Source organism: Nannospalax galili, unplaced genomic scaffold (genome assembly GCF_000622305.1).
Source record: "Nannospalax galili isolate Female #2095 unplaced genomic scaffold, S.galili_v1.0 scaffold298, whole genome shotgun sequence".
In the NCBI taxonomy this organism is placed as follows: domain Eukaryota; kingdom Metazoa; phylum Chordata; class Mammalia; order Rodentia; family Spalacidae; genus Nannospalax; species Nannospalax galili.
This window is the reverse complement of record NW_008344488.1, coordinates 2,220,934-2,240,693: the sequence shown is the minus strand read 5'-3', so window position 1 is coordinate 2,240,693 and position 19,760 is coordinate 2,220,934. Positions and strand designations below refer to the sequence as shown.

The following is a 19,760-nucleotide window of genomic DNA, read 5'->3' as shown; positions in this document are numbered from 1 at the left end:
GAATATGATATAGATTCTGTTCTCAAGGCACCCAACACTTGGACTCTCCCCATGCATCCTGTCTAATCTTACTGAAAAGCAACCACAAAGAACTATTGTGTTGATTGGAACAAAAATTAGGTATCACTTGTAAATGGGAACAATATCTCTTCTCTCATAAAAGGCTTAAGTGAGGCATACTTTTAAGAAGAACCCTTCTTCTGTTCTGAGAGCAAAGAATCTGGGTGGAGAATGTTCATAGTGCATAATAGAAAACAGGAATGATGCCAGTCTTCTGGATTTGAGAGTGGAATCCACAATTCAGTAGGATGGAGTAGAAAGCTTCCAATTACTGGGCTTCTGCTGGGAACTTACTGTAATTTAAAAAAACCTTAATGAGCCCATCCACTGAATATCTCAAGATGTTTGGAAGGGGAGTTATACCTAAGAACGTCAGTATCTTAAAAGTGGACAAAATCTTTATTTTACTTTGAAAAAATCCTTGAAGAATTTAAGCCTATTAAAGACTGGAGAAGGGAAGAAACGGGGTAAAAATGAAAATTTGTATTTTTGAAGAAATGTATTATTAGTGGATTTCAAATAATATATTTATGAAATAATGTTTCACACCCTCATTATACTACCATTGTCAACAATTATGTTTTATTATAAACACTAAAACATTTTTACAGCTGCTTCCAAGTTCAGAAAACAGTAAAGCTTAGAAGAGTTATCCTCAAATTTATCATCCAAACAGAGTTAGCATTCTGGCTTTTCCTTTATTAGTCTTCTTATTTTATTTTTTGAGACAAGGTCTCACTATGTAGTCCTGGACAGCCTGGAACTTGCTATAGACAAGGCTAGCTTCAAATTTACAGAGATTCCCCTGCCTCTGCCTTCTGAGTACTGGTATTAAAGGTGTGCATCACCACTCACAGCCTTCCTATTGGTATTTTTAAAACACTTAAAAAAACCCACAAACATAGATATAATTTCATTAAATTTTTATCTCTGTATTACAACCATTTTCCTTATCTTCATTCCCAGCTACTATGGTCTGAATTCTTATGGCCCTCAAAATTTCTATATTAGAATCTTATGCTCAATGTGACATTAGTAAGAAGTGGGACCTTTAGGAGGTAACTAGGTCATGAGTGTAGAGCCCTCCAGGAGTAAGTATTCATGGAAAAAGAGGCCCAAGAGAGCTTGCTCAGTCCTGTCATGTGAGGACACACCAGCTAAGTTTTTCACTCACTGCAGTCACTTCCACTGTCCACTTAGTTCCATACCACACTTCCCTGAGGACTGTAAGTACATCATTAATTTGCTTTCAGTCTTGCCTCCCCTTGATCCACTCATACTGCTGTCAGGTGATTTTTCAAATGTGGTTTATGCTATATAATTACATTTCAGTCTCATTTTTACAGCTGCTTCCAAGTACCTTTAAGCTCACCCATCAAACTCCCAGGAATCAGGCCCTCTCTCCCACCTTTTACCACTTGTTTCCTCATGATCTGTTTTGTACATATCAGAGCAACTACAGCTCCTGCCTGTGTCAAGCTGTCATTCATCTGTGCCTTGTGCCACTCTGTGCCCAGAACTTATTCCTTCAAGCTCTTCCTGCCTTTCACCTGATCAAATCTGTCCTATTCCTTCTATGTCTCAATTCAATCCCAACTTTACTATAACTTCTGTTTCAACTGAAAGTCGCTGGTAATTATCCACTTATTTCTTCCACTAGAGCAGGATCTTCCAAAGAACAGGAGTTACTTCTCTCCTTATGTCCTGATCAAGCCATGTTGGAAAGAGAGGCTATGTTAGAAATGCTTTCATTAAAAGGATAAAACAAAACCAAAAAGGCTAAACAAGCAACTGGTTGATATATAGGAGGCAATTACTTGGTGAATGAATAAATGAACTATCCTAATATGAACTTTCAGTAATTAATTTGCTAGAATGGGATTTGAGATACAAGTGCTTAGGTTAAACTTCAGCTTAGAGAAACCAGTGGCTGCACCCTAAATGCCATTGTTTATTTTTATGTATCAACTATTTCAATTAACAACAGATAAGAGGCATCCTTTTATATCTCTGCATGTGGGAGGTGGTTTGTTTATAAAAATCACAGAAGGTTGACACATAGTTATGTAGTAGGGACACACAAATACTATGGAACAGGTTCAGAACCCCTCCTCCAAAATGCTAGGGACCAGAAGCATTTCAGATTCTGTACTTATTCATAATTTAGAACATTTGCACAGATTTTAATAAACCCCAGATCCAAAATCTGAAATACTCTAAAATTCAGTACTTTTTCTGAGCATCATGTATTTCATAGTCCTAAATACTTGATGGCTTTGGTTTTCAACAAACACTTGTTGGATGAATAACTATAGTGGCTACCACTAAAATACAGAAAATGTAAGGTACAGAAAAAACAGTGCCATTATATTTTCTTCACATTTGTTAATATGTATAATTCTATGTTTAATGTGCTACAATTTTCTTGAAGAAAAATTGCTGAATAGGATGTTAAATTTGACTACAACAAGTTATCTCTCCCAGGCACCAATTCCAAGGCACAACTAATAAAAATTACTTTTCTATAATAAGGAAAAACTCAAAAAGAATTATTCAATCTTCAGAAAAAGTAAGACAAATCATTGAAGGAGAAATCATGATTTAGAAGAAAAATAATTAATGCTAACTTAAAAAGTATAATCTGATGTATAGTTAAAACACAATTATCACAGAAGTTCCATGGAACATTTCTTTATTATGATACTTCCTTTACAAAACATGACTGAAGTAAGAACTTGGTGGCACATTCTGTAACCCTAACACCTGGAGCCCGAGGCAGGAGGGGAGAGATGAGAGAGATGGGGGGGGGAAGAAGGAGGAGGAGGAGGAGGAAGAGGAGGAGGGGGAAGGGGAGGGGAGGGGAAGGGAGCGAGAGGAGAGGAGAGAGGAGGAAAGGAGAGGAAGAGCAAGAGGGGGAGGAGGGAAGAGGAGGGGGAGGAGGAAAAGGAGGAAGAAAACAAACACATTATACATATTACCAAAGAAACAGACATCAATTTTCAACTGTCAAGTAACTGTCTGTACTGCTCTGAAATAGTATTTTGACCTTTGATTTAGAGATGCAACTACTCCTTACTTTCCTTTCCCTTCCTTCTTTCCTTTCTTCCATACCTAGTCTATCATAGGACCCAAGAGCATTGACAGTTTCCAATCACATTCTGCACTGTCCTGCCCTCACAAGGTAAGAACTGATGTGTAAATGCTTTCCCACATACCAAGCTTGATAACTTTTCAAATTTGGATGTCAGAAGAAGTCCGCCTATTCATTCAAAAGACTGTATTAAGCAGGTCTTTAGCCACTGAAAGCTGGCATGCAAAAAGCCAGACATCAGGAATACCTGGATGGAGCAGACATAGCCTCAGCCCTGGGGGACTCTCAAGCTATTGAGGAAAGAGAGACAAAACAACCTTCAGCTCCTATGACAAACAGCATGGTGAAAATGTGTAAGCTGTGACAATACAGGGACAGCTGAGACCCCAAGGACACCTCCCAGAAGACCACATCCTTCTGCAGAATCAAAGACAGCCAGGCATGTGGAAAAAGCACATGTAGGGTGAGCTAACAGCAAGCATGTCAAGGAGGAGAAAATAGAAAGCAAGGCTTTCTGGAAAGGCAGAGAGGAACCATGATGAGCAGCAGGTGGTAGTGTCTCATAGAGGCCAGTCTACCATTTCCTTTCTTATGGGTAAAATTGCAACAACATAGCATAATAAATGTTCACACATGTTCATTACACAACTTTTAGACAAATTCTCTTAATTAAACTACCATATGTTCCTGATATAAATGGCTAAGTGAAAGGATGTTTAATGCATTTTTATTAGTTCTTTGACTTCAAGCATGCATACAATGTGTTCTGATCATATTCACCTGGAGCCTATTCCTCCCAGATCTGCCCCACTCCTTTCCTGCTTCATGTCCTCTTTTTTTCCCCCACAACCTACTGAGTCCAGTTTGTGCTGCTCATACACTCCCGGGTTTGGAGCCATCCACTGGAGCACAGATATGTCAAGAGAGGCCACACCCTTAAAGAAAACGGAGCAGTGAAAGAAAACGGAGGAGTGAAATGACCATTACTGTGCTGTCTATACATCTAAGTAAACCTATTAACTTATTGAGCCCATCTGAATCTACCTTTTACTGTTAGCACAGAAGACAAAGTATAGTATTATTTCTGCATATAAAGTTGTACTTATATATAACTATTCAGAAATGTACATTAATGTGTAAGCCCCTCATCTTTAAGGGAAGTACAAAAGATCTCAGTCTTGAAGGAAGCCTTCCTTCTGTATCATATACACTATCTCCAATGACTTTTCTCAAATAGATTTTAAATTGAGTTGCAAGAATTTGAACTGATAAAAATGATAATCAGGATAAAGATCTGGTTTTTACAAATCCTTACTCCACCAAATAGTATTCAAATCCTTCAAATACTGGACTTTCTGAAATACTGAAATAAATTAATAGCAAAATTTGACTCAAAGAAAATGCAATCTTTACTAACTGATCAATTCCTTTATATCAGTAATTCTTGCGACTGGTTATGAGTAGTTTATTACAATGTTATAGGACACCTGGTACAAGCTTCCTCTGCAGGCTTCAGTTTTACTTAAAGATTACATAGAAGAAGCAATATTCTCATAGTGAACCAAAGAGAAATGGTTAAAAAAAAAAAGGAAACTACAAAATGAACATGAAATTTTTTATTGAAAAAGATTTGAATTTAGAAGTCATTCCAAGTTGTCTTCCACCTTTCTCAGACATAAGCATACTTCCTTTCACCTCCAGGCATTAAGAGCATGATGTAACCACTTCATGTTCTTTTGAAGCTACTTTTGAAGACCCAATTTACAGGGCACCTTTCTATACAGGGGTATCTCTTAATAGGTGTTTTTCAATGTGCACATGGAATGCACAGAGGACCAGCAGCTGCCTACTCTGAAAGATGGAGGCACTATTCTGTTGGAAAGGGCATAGCTCTGATTTCAGAAGCATATGGGGAAACTAGAGTTTTAAAAAAAATGGAAACATAACTAGCCTAAATGCATCAATTTTGAAAAAGTGAGAATATGCAGTCCTAGCTTTCTTCCAGTCTGCTCTTTGTGAGGCAGAGAACAAAGTGGCTTCAATGGTTATCTCCTGCTTGCTGCTTATTTTCTTGAGTCATTGGACAGAGCCTTACCCCAAATAGGAATTGACACCAGATTTCCCTGGTTGTCAGAAACTTTACTAAATAACTAATCTGATTCCAGGACTAGGAAGTTCCTGGCTTCTGGTGTTGGCTATGAATTACAGAAGCATTCCTGACTTCAAAAGTATGAGATCAACTACTCCACCCAACTGAGTCCTGACCTATCTTCTGTCCCATTATCCAACTTCCTGAAGAATTAATCCTTTTCTTCCATCCACTCTAGCCCAGTCTTCTCCCCACATTCTTTGTGCCTTTATGATGGAGCAGATACTCTCTTTCACTCAACATTAGCAACAAGCAGGTTTGCCTGCTTGTACAGCTAGGCCACGCCTGAACTACACTGGTGACTCAGATTATGTTTTCCTCTCTAGAGAGTTGAGAAGTGATCTAGATACAGGGAGAAGTCTTATTTTTCAAACTTCTTTTAGTCATTATAAAAAGTGTGATAGTTTAAAAATAATTTATACCTTATTACTCATTCCAGGGATGAGCTTATACAACATATCCAAATACTTTACTAATGCATAACATACACATGAAAATAACTTTCTGAAGAGGACGTAGTAAACTACACTCAAGAGTCAAGAAGCCACAGGAATGAATATGAAAACAAAGGACCTGCTGATGTGGTATTAAAATCCCACAGTACAAGTTTTATTCACTATGTTCTTATCTAAAAATGCACTTCAATTGCTTAAAATAAAATTCCAAAAAGATTACAAGAGGTTACTGATTTGAAAAAATCCGGGTTTTGAAGCAAAACTACTACATTATTAATGTACCCTCTCTGTAGTTTAGTTGAGGGCTGAAAAGAGGGAGAAACAAGTACTGTCTCCACAACCATCTGAGCTTCTGGGATGTGTAGCCACTAGTGACCTAGGCACAGACCAAGGCTCAGGTCCAGCAAAGTGAAGTCTTACTTAAGTGGTGATATGAATCATGTTTTTCTCACTAGCTGATTGAAAACTAATTGGCTACACAGGCATTCAAGGTCAGCCCGAGATTCATAAGAACTAAAAACAAAAATCAACAAAAAAAGAAAATAAAAAACTAATGGTATCAAAGGAGCTGTGAATACACACTTGCCTTTAATATCTGGAAAGATATGACCATTTGGAGAAAACCAGGTAAATAAACCACAATCTTATCCCTTTAAATTGTCATCTAAGTTTTATAATTGGGAGGATCTAAATATTTTTATGAGATACTTTACAACTACTGCACTTTAAGAAGCAATTTGAATAAAATTTACGATAGTAATTCAATAATAAAGTTTTAATATAAGCTGAAATATTACCCTAAAAATAAAACTTCTTCCTAAAAAATAGACTGTAGAGGGCCAAAGAGATGCCCAGTGGTTAAAAGCACTTGCCTTGCAGGTCTAATGACTTGCATTCGATTTCCAGAACCCATGAAAAGGTGGAAAAGGAAAACCAATGTCACAAAAGCTGTTCTTTGACCTCCACAAGTGTGCTGTGGTACACACTCCCTACCACATATACATATCATGGTAATATATAATTTAATTTAAATATAGGCTACCAGGCTCTTTTTGCAGTAAAGACTTTCATAGGTTTATTAATCATATGAAATACACTATTCTTTTCTTTTTTGTTTTGTTTTGGTCTTTTTGAGACATGTCTCCCAGTAGCCCCAGCTGGCCTGGAACTATGTAGACCAGGCTGGCCTTGAACTCACAGAGATCCTGCCTGCCTCTGTCTCCAGAGTGCTGGGATTAAAGGTGTGTGCCACCCCACCCAACTGAAATACACTATTCTTACCGGGAATTTTCTTTTGAAAAGTTTAAATGTGTAAATACACTGTAACTTAAATATTCTCATATGAAAAAGAAAACAATAAAATACCCATTCATACTTCTAAAACAAAATAATACTTTTTTCAAAATAAATTTTTGTACATAAAGAATATTTGTAATTACTCAAAGTCCAGCCACCCTCCCCCCAAAAAGACAGACCCCCAAATAAATCCTGTATCTACTGTAATGGAAAAGCTGGATAATGGAAAACGCCACAGTATATAGTAAGATAGAGGAAAATGAATCAATGGATAAAAGAAGGGAGACCACTTAGAAAATAGTACCAGGAACAAAGTTATAAGAGGGGGTTGCAGGGACTTGACTTCCTGTCATGATGGACTGTACTTTGAACTGTGAGCTCAAATAAATCTCTTCTCCCTTGAGCTGCTTTTGTGGCATCTCTGGCACTCTGTGTGCTGGCATATCACCCTGCTGGTCCATGAGAAAGCTACCATACTACCACAGCACAGCCACAACAGTGTCCAGAAATGGGAGCTTAAGAAAGAGCCCTGTAAGACACAGCAGATAATTTTCCTGTGCTGGAGGCAAAGAAACATTTGTTTTAAGTGATAAATTTCCTGGACTTGTTGGCCTTCAATCAAAATGGGCGCTCCATGTCATCAATATCACAGACAAGCCACACCTAGGATCTGCATTAAGAACAACAAACATGTATGGAGTTCTTCCCATATACCCTCCACTTGAAATGCTGTGCATGTGTCATTTCATCCTCACAATACTGCAAAAGATTCTCTCTCTCTCCCCCTGGCTTCCGTCCTTCCCTCCATCCTTCCCTCCCCCCGCCTCTTTCTCTTTCTCTTCCTCCCTCCCTGAGTCAATTATTTTTTATGGGTATTTTCCCTGCCTGCTTCTCTGTATATGTACCACATGTGTGCAGGTGCTCATGGAGGCCAGAAGAAGGCATCCGATCCCCTAGGACTGGAATTATCAGCAGTTATGAACTGGCCCAATATTGGTGCTGGGAATTGAATCTGGGCCCTCTGCAAGAGTAGAATCATCTCTCTAGTCCCAAGAAATGATTCCTTTCCTCATCTTTTTTTTTTTGGGGGGGGGTCTTTTTGAGACAGGGTCTCCCTGTAGCTCCAGCTGGCCTGGAACTCACTATGTAGACCGACCTGGCCTGAACCCACAGAGATCTGCCTGCCTCTGCCTCCTGAGTGATGGGATTAAAGGCGTGCACCATCATGCCTGGATTCCTTTCCTCATCTTTAATGAGGAAACAGAGCGGTGAGGTAATTTTCAGTTGGGATCCAATGCTCACAGAGCCATTCTATGAAGGGTACTGTATGAAAAGTAAAAGACTTCCTGGAAGCTTGTAATAAATGGTCTAAAATGCCATGTATACTTAAAAGATGATGACAACAAAGAGTAAATCCTTTCATGGCTTAGAGCACACACATTTGCATACAGAATATCTTATATATACCTTAACCAAATAAACATATGAAAACTATAGTAAAGAAAAATTTACATGCTGTTAAAAGTAAATGCAAATTTTAGTATAGTTTCTTAATCTAATACACAAGGTTTATATCAGGAAGTTCCTAAACAGTGAAAAATAGTAATTTTTCCTACCTAATAGATTAACTTATCCTCCAAGTTGTTATCATCTAATTGATCTTAATTAGAAATGCTAAGGTTGGCTGTATTATGGCTCAGGGGTAAGAGTACTTGCTGTTCTTGCAGGGGACCCAGGTTCAGTTCCCAGCACCCACATGGTGGCTTGGACCAGTAACTCCAGTTCCAAAGGATCCAATGACCTCTTCTGGCTTCCTTGAACACTGCATACGCATGGCACATATACAAACACCCAGGCAAAACACAACCAATCAATCAATAAAACCAACAAATTAAAAAAAAAAAGAAATGCTAAGGTGTAAATGAAAAACATCATAAAATATTATATCCAGGGGATGGAGAGTTGGCTCAGTAGTTAAGAGCACTGGTTGCTCTTACAGAGGACCCGAGTTTGATTTGCAGTACCCACATGGTAGTTAACAACCCTCTATAACTCCAGTTCCAAGGAAACCTGACGCCTTCTTCTGACCTCCATGGGCACTGCACGACACAGGTGCACTTGCATACACGCACGCAGTACACTCATACACATAAAGTAAAAAATAATAAAATATGAACGAGAAACATTATATTCAAAGAACGAAAAACATTATATTCACCCACAACAGTAAAACACTTCATTCAGAACCTCAGTGTTCTCACTTATCAAATGAGAGCAACACCTAATCTACCTATTTCATTCGGCTGAAATGAATGTTTGGTGACAGCAATGCTGCTGTCTACCACTGACTACCATGGTGGCATATGTTATTGAATTAGGTGAGTGAGGGGCTAGATAGTGGTAGCATTAACTTTTTCAAACAGCTCTCGCATTGGACACATCCTTTGAGTTAGATAAATGCCCTGGAAATAAGGCAGATGAGTACTATTAGAAAGAGAAAGCAGCAGAGATGGCCGCACGGCTAGATGCATGCCATTCCAACAGTCAGAGATACAGTGCAGGAATACCAGTTTCAGAATAACCCCAGTAGTGTTTCAACTTTGGTAATTCAACAGTGTAGAAAGGATTCAACAATGGCTATTGAAAGTCTTCACTCTGCTTAAGTCAACAAAGGTATAATTATATAAAGCTAATAAAGTAGGGAAATCAACTCTCTTTGCTGACTTGGAGCTTGGGGTCTATGGAATCAACCCACATACCTTGATTTCTGAGAGCTGCATAACTTCAGGAAAGACCTCAATGCAATTGGAGTGAGCAATCACAGTGTGCATGCGCCTGCAATTCATGATGGTTGTTGGGATGGCTTTCAATTTATTCCCACTGAGATCAATTTCTTCAAGTTCCTCCAATTTTGCCATTTTACTAAGAAAGAGAAAATGGATGGGGGAATTATCAACGAATTATAATGCAATTTAATTATATACACATAATGAGAAAAAGAGAAACTTATTATTTTAAATAAACTCCCTCCCCAGTGCCGGGATTAAAGGCATGCGCCACCACACCTGGCTATAATCTGTAATTTGAAAGTAAGCAAGTGAGGAAAAGTTCAAGAACCAGAGTTTCATGCATTCTCTGTAAATCTGGAGGACAGAACAGCTATCTACCACAGTGACAGCATCTACTCTTTATATCATTTTCCACCTCTGGTGATGAGGAACTCCAAGGACTATAGGAATCCTCATCGGTATAATCTCAGCTGCTTAGTTTACAGTTATAGGTATCTTTTCAACTTGTTAAGGCTACATTTGTTGTAATACTTAAAAAAAATTATCAAAAAACACCATCTCTGTGTCACCTGTCACATATCAAGGGCTAGCTTCTTTGCTTATCTTGATATGAATATATACCTAAGATAAAAAGAATTAAGTTTTTATCTTATGAAATCAAGTCTTCTGATGTAATAAAAAGCATTTATCATGCTATATTATACATAATAATATACATAATATGAAGCAATTCATCTATGTTAGCCTGAATTTCTGTATTATTTGAATATGTGGTCTTCATATTTGAAAAGAAATTAGGTATAGAAATTAGACCAAGAAAAGAAAAGGTAAAGAAGTTTCCATTTCTCAGTACAGAAAGTGAATAAGAAATGCTTGACTGGTGGAGCATGTTCATAACCATTTGGTTAGTGGTTTACTTTGAAGGAGACTGAAGTCTTGATGAGCTCAGGTTTCTAGGAGAACTACTACACATCACAACCCCAGGGGAGAGACAAATTATACCATGATGAATTTTTAAATTTTTTCTTTATTTTTATTTTATGTGTATGAGTGTTTTGCCTGCATGTATGTAAGTGCACCATGTGTGTGCAGTGCCCATAAAGGCCAGAAGAGGCCAATGGATCCCCTGGTACTAGAGTTACAGTTATTAGCCATCATGTGGGTGCTGGGAGCTGAGCCTGGGTCCTCTGCAAGAGCAGCCAGTGCTCTTAACCACTGAGCCATATCTATAGCCTCCCAAGGTGAAATTTTATCAAATGCATAAAAACCTGATGTGTACTTTGGTGAGTGATACGTATCTGGCATGAGTAAATAGGGTATATTCTCAGAGCCAATGATCATTTTTCATGCAGGGCTCACACAGATACTATCCAATAACAGACAAGAAACCCTTTTAGATACATTTTATGTAGTTTTTGTGCCTGCCCCAAATCATTATCACTGCATTCTACATAAAGAATAAATACACAGAAGTAATAGTTTAACCATCAATATCCAAATAAGAGGGGAAAGATGGGAAAGAAAACTGTATTACCCAAATTAAAGCAATACTGGGAGTCAACACATATGTGGGCCTCCTTTCTGCAAACGCTTCGTCTGGGAGGTAGCTCTGGGCAGCAGAGGGAGGCTGTGCTTCTATTTTGATTTAGTACATGTATTAAGCTGTAGTGACCAGGAGAACACCAGAGGATTGGTGTTTGTTTCTTTGATGTGTGGGTGTGTGTTCTAAGCCCTATGTTTTAAAATTTTACTTATTTAAAAAAAAATACCTATTTCAAAATCTTAAGAACATTCTAGTGATTTGGTCTCTGGATACATTCATATTAGAAAAACCAATACAGTTTTTCTTAGGGGAATGAATAGTTGCCGATTTCATTTTAAATAAAACACAACTATAAATGAGGGTAGAACAAGCAAACATACTTTATATTACCTGTGAAATAAAAATTTCCACTTCGACTTCTTCCCCTTCTATGAATACATTTGTTGAAATGCAACTAAGAATTTACAACCCTCCATTACCTTGCTGGAAAACTCTGAAGTCGGTTATAGGCCATATGAAGAATCTTTAGACGAGGGTGTCCTGTTAATAAGGGCACACATTTATCCGTGAGGTTATTATTTGTCAAATACAACTCCTGTAAGATACTGCTTGTCTCTTCAGAAAGTGTGGCTGCAGGAAGCGTGTCCAGTTTGTTTGCAGATGCATTCAGGAATCTCAGGCTACAATGACAAAATGCAGTAAAACCCCATTGATAAGACAGAGCTCTAGTTCAAAACTCAACAAATCTCGAAGCTAGATGACAGCAGGCATGGGTGGAAGCTGAGTTTAGAAACAGGAATGAAAAGGCAGGTCCGTGTTAGGGAATTCAATCTAGCAGGTTTATGAATCCCCAACCTACTATTTATGGTGAACACAACATCTATCTGCATTAAACACAGGGAGATACAAATAATCTTTTATTGAAATTCAAAGGTAAAAGAAAGTAATTATTTTTGTAGCTGGTAGAAAGTGAAAGAGGTAAGGTTAATAAGGTTAATAATCTGGGGTTTGGAGAAAGATGGCTCAGTAGTTAAGAGCACTGGACCTAGGTTTGAGTCCCAGCACCCACATGGTGGCTAACAGCTATCCATAGCTCCAGTTCCAGGGGAACTGATGCCCTCTTCTGACCTCCACAGGCACTGAACGACACAGGTGCACTTACATACAAGCAGGTAATACACTCATATACATAAAATTTTAAAAATAATAATATATTTTAAAAATAAGTTTAATAATCTGACAAGGAAGAAAAATATAATTGCTTATTTTTAAAATAAAGAAGTTGTTACACTCATAAAATGAATGGGTATTAGATCACAATATAACTAAACCATATGGTGACAAGCTTCTCACCAGTATAATGTCTGTACCATGTTTTACAGTCAAATATTCACAACTATACAAGCTAATCTGCCCTGTAGTAAAACAATGGACTACCAGCAGCATTGAGAATGAAAAACTATAACTACAACATCAAGGGTTGAACTTCACAAATACAATGCTGAATGAGAACAGTCAGACAAAACTACTATATGGCAAAAGAAGTTAAGAGTGGCTGGAGTCCACAGGTAGGAAGGGATTCAGCATGAGCAGAGGGTGTCTGATTTTCTATATTCTTGGTCTAGGTACTGGTTATGTGAGTGTGCTCACTCTGAGAAAGTTATCGGGTCCTGCACTTAGAATTTTTCTATGTATTTTACTATACTTACAGAATGCATCCATGAGATTTACACTAAACAAACAGGCAAGACAATATATGCTGCCAGTTACCAGATGGTGGAATGAACAACAGATAAAATACAAATAACAGTTTTATACCTAAGATAGTTAAAATTGTCAAAATCACACATTCTTTCCAGTTACTGTAAAACAGAAGTATATATACAATGCACAGCTGTAGACAGGGAGAGAATTCCCAGCAATCAGGTTCCAAATCATTCTAAAGGTACAGGAAGAGTTGGGCATGGTGGCACACACCTTTAATCCCAGCACTTGGGACTTGGGAGGCAGAGGCAGGCAGATGATATCTGTGAGTTCCAGGTCCACCTGGTCTACATAGTTCCAGGCCAGCAGGGGCTACAGGGAAACCCTATCTCAAAAAGAAAAAAGTACAAAAAGAACAGAGTGGGGACAGAAAGTGGCTGTCCATGACTCAGGAGTGAGGTAGCCCTCCCAACTCAAAGGACATCAGGCTGTGCAGCTGCAGCAACCAGACAGGGAGTGTTCTGTGTACAGGGTCACCTGCTGAAGTATGTGGGTAATTTACCTGCCCTTCACAGGGATCTATCATGCTGAGGAAGCACCTGGTTCTTTTGGTGCAAAATCATCTTGGTTTAAGCATTCATCATGGACTCTGAGCTGTTCTGTCATATGTTGAGAAAAAGGAATTTTAAAAGCAAGAATATGGAATGTCAGTTATTTTTTAATCTTGGATGGAGTGGGAGAGATGGCTCAGCGGTTAAGAGCACCATCTGCTCTTGCAGAGGACCAGAGGTTCAATTCCCAGCACCCATATAAGCAGCTAACAACGATCCATAGCTCCAGTTTCAGGGGAATCCAACGCCCTCTTCTGGCTCTGTGGGCACTGCACAACATGGGTGAACTTACATATATGTAGGCAACACACTCATACACAGAAAATAAAAATAATAAAATATTTGAAAAAGAAAACTTTATAGCAGGAGCCTTCCCTGGGACTGTTACTCTAAGCTATCAGTCTACTAATTTAACACTCCAATTTTGTACACACACCACATTTATACACATACCCAAAGCCATGACTTATCTGAGGAAAAGCAAATTCCCCAAAATAGAATATTTTCCATTAAAAAACCAAGTATTCGGTTGACATTTAAAGAAAAAGGGGAGGGGGGTACAGAAACAGGCTGTAGCGACCATAAATAGTCATGGGAAATTATAGTCGTGTATGTGATGGAGAAAGTAAAAGGTCATTCATGTGGTTTCTGAAATAGTCTGAACTAGGAAGAAAACCACTTTCATCACCAGAATTCTTATTCATCAGGTACCATTTCTACAATCTGACTTAAAAATGCTGGTTAAGAAGTTCCTTAGTGTAGATTTAGAATAAATTAAAATGTAAAAGAATGCATTTTTATTGCCCTTAAAATATCATGGAGTAAGGTTAGCTGGGAAATCATTTGACAACCTCATTAAAATACAATTCTCTAGGAAATATGCAGCTAAAGACACATAAAAGAGTGGTGAAGGAATTAATTCATGAATGTTTGCACATTTTTAGGACAGAAAAAAAAAAAGAGAAAATGTTGTTTTAAAAACTTTGACACATCAATGCTTATCTAGGAAGGTCTGAAGGGATTTAAAAACCCTTCAGCATCTGAACGAAGGGGAGAAAGTTATTGCCAAAAGGACTTTTCAACTTGAAATGCCAGTATTTAAGGAACTGCATACTCTCCATGGAAAATTAAGGAGGTGGTGGGGGGAAACCTCACCCTATACTCCTCCAGGAAATGAAACTAAGCTAGTTGAAACTGTGGGTTTGCTCCAAAGGATGTTATTTGAACCACATAAAGTGTGATCCTGCTAAGGGTCAAACAGCAAACACATGGATTAACAAAATTTTTAATTATCATGATTTCAGGAAAATTAAATTCAATACCCATTCTTTCAAAATATTTTTCCTTTGGTTTTACTATTTCAGCAGGAGCCAAATTAAACTGATTTAATGGTCTAGGTATCACCCTTCCACCAGAAAGAGTAACTACTTTAAATGAACAACCTTTCAGCAGTGTGGAGAGCAGTTTACTTAATGACAGGCTGTATAACCCTGCTCCCTGTCTTCAACCTAGACAAAAAAACTGCATTCCTTAAACCACTCTGATGTGATACCATCCTTAAGATTCTCCCTTACAGACTTCTGGAGTAAGTGCTGAGAGGGTGCTTAATGTGCCAAGGTGTCTCTCGCTACACAATCATTTTCTAATTAAAGAAAATGCAATAAAATACTTTTATTTGTAAGCTGCTTTATAGGAACCGGTGTTCTCTCTTATTTTCTATCTCCATGGTCCCTGCCATTATCCCTGATATACCTCGTATTTCAGAGACAGAAACAGCTGAAAAATCAAATCACTTGGTAATGGTTAGTGATGAGTGGCACAGGCAGAAATAAAATCCAGATCTCATCAATCTTTCCAGAATGCAGACGTTAAAAATGGTAGTAAGGGGCTGGAGAGATGGCTCAGCAGTTGAGAGCACTGACTGCTCTTGCAGAGGACCTGGGTTCGATTCCCAGCACCTACATGGTGGCTATGAACCATCCTTAAATTCAGTTCCAGGTGACTCTGAATCCCTCTTCTGACCTCCGTGGCATTGCACAACAGGGTGCACTCACATACATGCAGGCAACACACTTATACACATAAAATAAAAATAATAATTAAAAAATAGTAATAAAAACTTTTTCCAGAAAACATTTTCACAGACTCCTTTCTCCAAAAATGCTGGAGGATCTAAGCAGGACCTGCAGGGGATGTGAAGAGCATATGATGTGCCTGCCCATGGCTCTTCAAACTGAACTCTTATCAATGGCTTCATACTCAAAAGCTTTCCTTAGCTGAAAGAGCAAAAAATCACAGAGAAAAGGTACATAGAAATGGTTCTTGCCCAAGAGCACTTGGGAAGCTGCCCATAATAGCAGTAAAAAAGCCACTTCCTGCTTCTGGAGCAACGGCTCTGCCCTCTGCCTTGGCACACTGTCCATCTGCCTCTAGGTTGTCCTCTCCTGATACAATCTACATTTCTTATTATTGCTTATATTTCAATTTCATTTACTTTCACAAGACTAATAATAACTCTCTTAAAGCAGTAACCTTATAAAATCTGCAGCAACGTAAGAGTACAAAATAAGTTTTAAAATATTTTATTATTTTTATTTTATTTGAATGTGTGTATTGCCTGCATGTATGTAGGTTGTACCCATGTCACGCAATGACCATGAGGTCAGAAGAGGGCGTTCAACCCCTGGAACTGGAGTTACAGATGGTTGTTAGCTGCCATGTGGGTGCAGGGAACAGAACCCAGGTTCTCTCCAAGAGGAGCCAGTGCTCTTAACCTCTGAGCCATCTCTTCAGCCCTCAAGAGTACAAAATACATTTACATGACCTGCCAGTACACATACAATATAGTATGCACATGTAACTGAAACAAAGTTTCATGAAATGGCACTTAGCCTTATTTGCTCTGAGATATACAGCGATTTATGGCATTTTAGGCCTTTTAAGACAGGATTTCATTGTGCAGCCCAGTCTGGCCTTGAACTAACTATGTTGCCCAGGTTGGCCCCAAATTAGACATTCTCTTGCTTCAGTCCTCTGAGTGCCAAGACTACAAGTGTGTACCACCAGGAACAGCACTATGAATTTTTAAAAATATATATATTTTTTTAATGTGTATGCGTGTATTGCCTGCATGCAGGTAAGTGCACCTGTGTCATGCAATGCCCATGGAAGACAGAAGAGGCTGTCAGATCCTCTGGAACTGGAGTTACACAGTTGTTAGCTTCCATGTGGGTGCTGGGATTCAAACCTGGGTCTTCTGCAAGAACAGTCAGTGTTCTTAACCGCTGAGCCATCTCTCCAGCCCCTGCACTATGAATTTTTAAGAGTTAGTTGTGACTCACTATATTATATGTTATATTTTACTAGTAAGTTTGCAAACATGATCACAATGATTCACTGTCTAGAATTACCACCTAATAGTGGGAAATGGAGGTCAAAGTTAGCATGCAGTCTAACAAAACTCACATCATCACAACCCTAAGGCCTAAAGATCAGCCTGACTTTGACAATAAAGGCTTTAATAAATATGGAAACAAAACAAAAACTACAGATTTAATGAGTTGAACAATTAACTCATTAATTGTAATGGTTTAAGTCAATTAACATTGACATAAGATTACAGATAATTATCTTCAGACCCAGTACTGCTTGTTGCACTTTTGCTGCTGCACTCTTTGGGCTCATTCTCTGCACTGCGCCTTTTGCTACCATACACCCTCAGTCTCCTCTCACCAGCTTTACATGTTTTAAATGACCTTGATACCTGTGTGTTCTAGATGATTATTTTATAGAAAATTAATCAATATTTGTTCCATGGTTTATCGTCCCAGAATAAGCTCATGTCGTGTCATTCTCAGGGTACCGTAAAAAGAGGAACACAAAGCATGATAATGAGTTTGCCTTGTCATTTTACTTTTCAGGGTTTTCCTAGGTATCACTGAAATATTCTTTTTATTTTATTTATTATTTTTATTTTATGTGTATGAGTGTACTGCCTGCATGTATGTGAATGCACCTGTGGAGGTCAGAGGAGGGCAATGGATCCCCTGGAACTGGAGTTATGGACGGGTGTTAGGTGCCTTGTGGGTGCTGGGATTCAAACCCAGGTCCTCTGTAAGAGCAGTCAGTGCTCTTAACCATTGAGCCATCTCTCCAGCACCTCCTGAAATATTCTTACGTGTTTCTTCCTTCTCTTTATGAACTATAATATCAATTTGTGTAACCATTTTACAAGGTTGTAGTATTTAAGTGAGGATTGTGTTAAATTTATAAAGTAACTTACAAATAGCTGATATCATTGGTTGTCTTAAGAACGGAGGTTATCTTCCCATTTTTCAAAATTTAGTTTTGTGGAGTCAGAGTGCTTTAGTGTTTTCTTCATACAGCTTTTGAACATTTCTTAAGCTTATTCCCAAGTATTCAATCTTCTTTGACTCTATCTTAAATGGGGGTTTGCAATCGACATAATCCCCCTACTGAATACTGTTTGTATGTATGAAACCGTCTGCATGTGATTTTATATCCTGTTACCCTATTGAAATGTTTTATTGTTTGAGTTATTTACCACCCATTCTCTAGAGTTTTCAGATATGCTACAATGTTATCTGGAAACATAGACTATCTCTTTATTACTAATCCTCATTCCTATATTTTTGTCTAATTTCATGGCTAATAAATCCAATATAATATCAAACAGCAATGAAATAGTGGGAATCCTTGTCCTGTTACTGATCCTAGGGGAAAAAACCCCAGGTCCTTCCCATTAAGAAAGTAGCTTTTGAATTACGGTATGCGTGAGACACATAATTCATAATCCACAAGTAGAGATACAGTTTTGTTTACCAAACTATCAGCTGATGGGCGTGGATTATTTACACATTTGAGTTGAGTTAAATTCAACTATATGTGCTGATACATATGATGTTTAGTTTCAGCTGTAATATTACACACACACCCCACACTTTCCTTTACAGGTTACACACACACACACACACACACACACACACACACACAATTTAGGAAAGGGATTTTGTTCCAATAGTTATCTGTATTTATGCATTATTAAATTATCTTGGTTGTGTGTGTGTGTGTGTGTGTGTGTGTGTGTACAGTGTGCATGTGTGTGAAGGTAAGAGGTCAACATTGGGATCTTCCTCAATTGCTCTCCACCTTACCGTTTGAGATAAGAGTCTCTCACTGAGCCGGGAACCCCTTAATTCAGCTACATCGGCTGGCCAAGAAGCCCCAGGGATCCTTTGTCTCCTCAGCAGTGGGGTTACAGGCACACACGACCACATCTGGCTTTTTATGTAGGGTTGGGGATCTGAAGGTCCTCATGGTTTTGTGGCAAGTACTTTACTGATTGAGGTATCTCCCCAGCCTGATCCTTTTTTTTTTTTTTTTGTCTTTTTGAGACAGGGTCTCCCTGTATATAGCCCCAGCAGCTGTCCTGGAACTCACTATGTAGACCAGGCTGGCCTTGAACTCACAAAGATCTGCTTGCCTCTACCTCCCAAGTGCTGGGATTAACCATTTACTATCTGACTTAATAGTTTTTCACTTTAAGAATTTTTGTTTGCTGCTGGAAAATATACTTTGGCTTACAGTTTTAAGTATTAGTTCTGTTCCATTGTTTTTAATCTTTGCTTTTCAAGGACTTATATACAAACGTTATTCCTTTTTGGTCTGCCTTCCATTTCCATCAATTTACCTCTAACTTTTAAGTTCTTCTTTATTGCATTTTTATTTTTCTCATGTAAGTTTCTATAACGTCATCTTAAAAGGAACTTGGCTTGATATAAAGTTTAAGTCATATACTTTTTTTTTTAAAATGCTGCTTCTTATTGTTTTGCATTAATGCTTTTGAGAAGTTTGCTGGCAATCTAAATATCTGCCCTTTAAAATTCCTTGATCTTTCTTCTATGATAGCCTTGAAAAGTTATTTTTCAGAATCTGTTTTACTATTAAATCTCAAAGTTGATCAGTCTTTTTCTAGGTACCTGTGATGGCTAATCCTGGTGTCAACTTGACTGGATCTGGGATTAACTGAAATGAAAGAGATC

The 19,760-nt window shown here is 38.2% G+C and overlaps 1 protein-coding gene across 1 annotated transcript in view; it reads right to left on the bottom strand.

Moving 5' to 3' along the window:
- Positions 1-19,760, bottom strand: part of Phlpp1 (PH domain and leucine rich repeat protein phosphatase 1) — a 263,807-nt gene that overhangs the window by 22,775 nt on the left and 221,272 nt on the right. Inside the window, exons 11-12 of the mRNA XM_029567169.1 lie at positions 11,863-12,063; positions 9,811-9,973 (exon numbers count right to left, since the gene is read on the bottom strand). Coding sequence (XP_029423029.1) covers positions 9,811-9,973; positions 11,863-12,063 — 364 coding nt within the window. The remainder of the gene's footprint in view (positions 1-9,810; positions 9,974-11,862; positions 12,064-19,760) is intronic.